General features: G+C 39.0%; 1 protein-coding gene across 1 annotated transcript; it reads left to right on the top strand.

The window, feature by feature from the left end:
- Positions 1 to 672: 672 nt before the first annotated feature.
- Positions 673 to 1,782, top strand: LOC110914147. Its single transcript, XM_022158963.2, has one exon. It carries the CDS (start codon positions 859 to 861, stop codon positions 1,636 to 1,638), a length of 780 nt encoding a protein of 259 aa, XP_022014655.1. The 5' UTR covers positions 673 to 858; the 3' UTR covers positions 1,639 to 1,782.
- Positions 1,783 to 2,117: the final 335 nt, after the last annotated feature.

The following is a 2,117-nucleotide window of genomic DNA, read 5'->3' as shown; positions in this document are numbered from 1 at the left end:
ACTTCAACTTGCAAGACAACCACATTAATACCATGAACATAACGTAACAAATTCAAAAACGCGTCACGTCACAAACAGACGCCACACGTCAATGTTATCATCGTACTGTGTGTAGCAAAGTCGCAAACACGAAGTTGCTGCCGCAACGCGCGTCACGGGTAAAAACCTAGTTTTATAAAAAGAAAGATGCTTCAACTTTTTATAAAAAGACAAATATCAACTTCTGAAATACAGAGCATTTTAGAATTTGCACACAACATAACACGTCAAATCCCGTTTTCTAGTACTCTAGTGGTGTCTATGGATATTTAAATTCCACTTATGGTGGGTTCGGGTGAATTTTCTCCTACAAATCTCAAGTTCGAGTCTGGGTGGTGATAGGGGTTTTTCATTGAGGGGTTTAAATTGGGTATCTATTGTGTGAGGGGGCACTCTAGCGCGAACCCTGTTAAGACAACTAATGCTAGACCTCCCGACATTCGCGAATAATTTACACCTTTTAAAAAAAAATCCCGTTTTCTAAATATGTTCTTTTTTTCAAATATAAATACACCACATGTTTCTTTCTTTACATTTCTAAATTCCAAATCAGTTAACCAATTGCAGATTGATGAGATTTCTTGAACCTTACGATAACAAAAATGAACCGTTGCTCTAAAACCAAAACAACAAGACGCCAATTTAGACATTTAGTCTTCAATCTCAAATTTCAGTCAACTTTATTTATCTCAACGAACCTTCCTATCCCCTTCCTCATTCCAAACCCTCATGCTTATAAAACCACTAGTCCTCATTCTAAAATTCTTGTATCTATCGATCCATTGTTAATTGTATATACATCATCGATCGCATACCATTATGGACATCGATCCAGCCATCGAACACGACGTTAACTCTTCACCATACAACAACAGTTATCACACCAGTACCCCGTCTAGCCCAACACGACTAACTAAGTTGTATCAAGAGTTTGAAGACATGTTGATAGCGAACGATGCTAACCGCAACAGTTCTTGTGCAGCGGTCCCATTTGCGTGGGAGGAAAAACCGGGAGTTCCAAAATCAGTGGTCAGTTTATTTCAAGAAGAATTTTCATTTGATGTAAGTTGTCATATGGATAGCCAACCTGTCGCCGCGGATGATTTGTTCCACCGCGGCGTAATAAAGAGCGTTCACTCACCATACGGCGAAGAACCAAAGGTGGAGAGGGAAAGAGGGAGAGAAAGAGGGTTTTCGTCTTCTCGGTTACCTTCATCGAGAAGTAGAAGAACAAGATCTTTGCCACCACCTTGCGCGTACATATCCGATCAACGGAGGCAAGAAGTGGCGCCTCCGTCTCGTGTGTCATCTTCTTCGGAAAGTGGTTCAAGAAAATGGAGCTTCTTGGATCTTTTCTTGTTCAGAAGTGCTTCAGATGGTCGAGCAATGGACACAGACCCGCTTAAGAAATACTCGGCCAATTTTAGAAAACATGATCAAGATGTTAGAAACTCGGGATCCATGTCGAAGCGAAGGGGGCGAGTATCGGCTCACGAGCTCCATTACAATGTGAACCGGGCGGTTTCGAATGATATGAAGAAGAAAACATACTTGCCTTACAAGCAAGGTATTCTGGGAAGATTCTCGTTCAATCCATAAGATTTGTAGTGTGTGGTTATATAGTTTTTGATATCAGGTAGTTGTTTCCTGACCACCTTTATTGATGTAATTCCGTTGGTAACCACCTTTATCGACGGATTACATATATTCATCGTCGTCGGTGATATTCATTTGTTTTTTTTTTCTTTGGGTCTTGTAGAGTGTTTGATTTAGTAATATGGTTATCATCTAAAAAGAAGCTTTGAGTCGAACTTGTAAATATGTTGAAAGGTACACCCAATGGAATAGTGAAATATATTGAATCAAATTACAACTGTTATTTAATCATTATCGAGTTTTTCTTTAAGATGGCGTAAACAAAATATATAATAAACTTTTGAGCAACTTTTAATTACTCAATCTCTAGTTATATTCATTTGATTAGATAACATGCAAGTTACATGTACCGTACAATTACTGGTGCATGTAGTGAAATCAAAGAGCTGAACACTAAGGGCGTTGCCCTTACGAGGATTTTC

The sequence above is a fragment of the Helianthus annuus genome, chromosome 2 (genome assembly GCF_002127325.2).
Source record: "Helianthus annuus cultivar XRQ/B chromosome 2, HanXRQr2.0-SUNRISE, whole genome shotgun sequence".
Taxonomy (NCBI): Eukaryota; Viridiplantae; Streptophyta; class Magnoliopsida; order Asterales; family Asteraceae; genus Helianthus; species Helianthus annuus.
This window is presented reverse-complemented; position numbering and strand designations above follow the sequence as displayed.

What these genes read in the sequence shown, in the direction of transcription:
- LOC110914147 (XM_022158963.2), top strand. Translation starts at nt 859, where the DNA reads ATGGACATCGATCCAGCCATCGAACACGACGTTAACTCTTCACCATAC.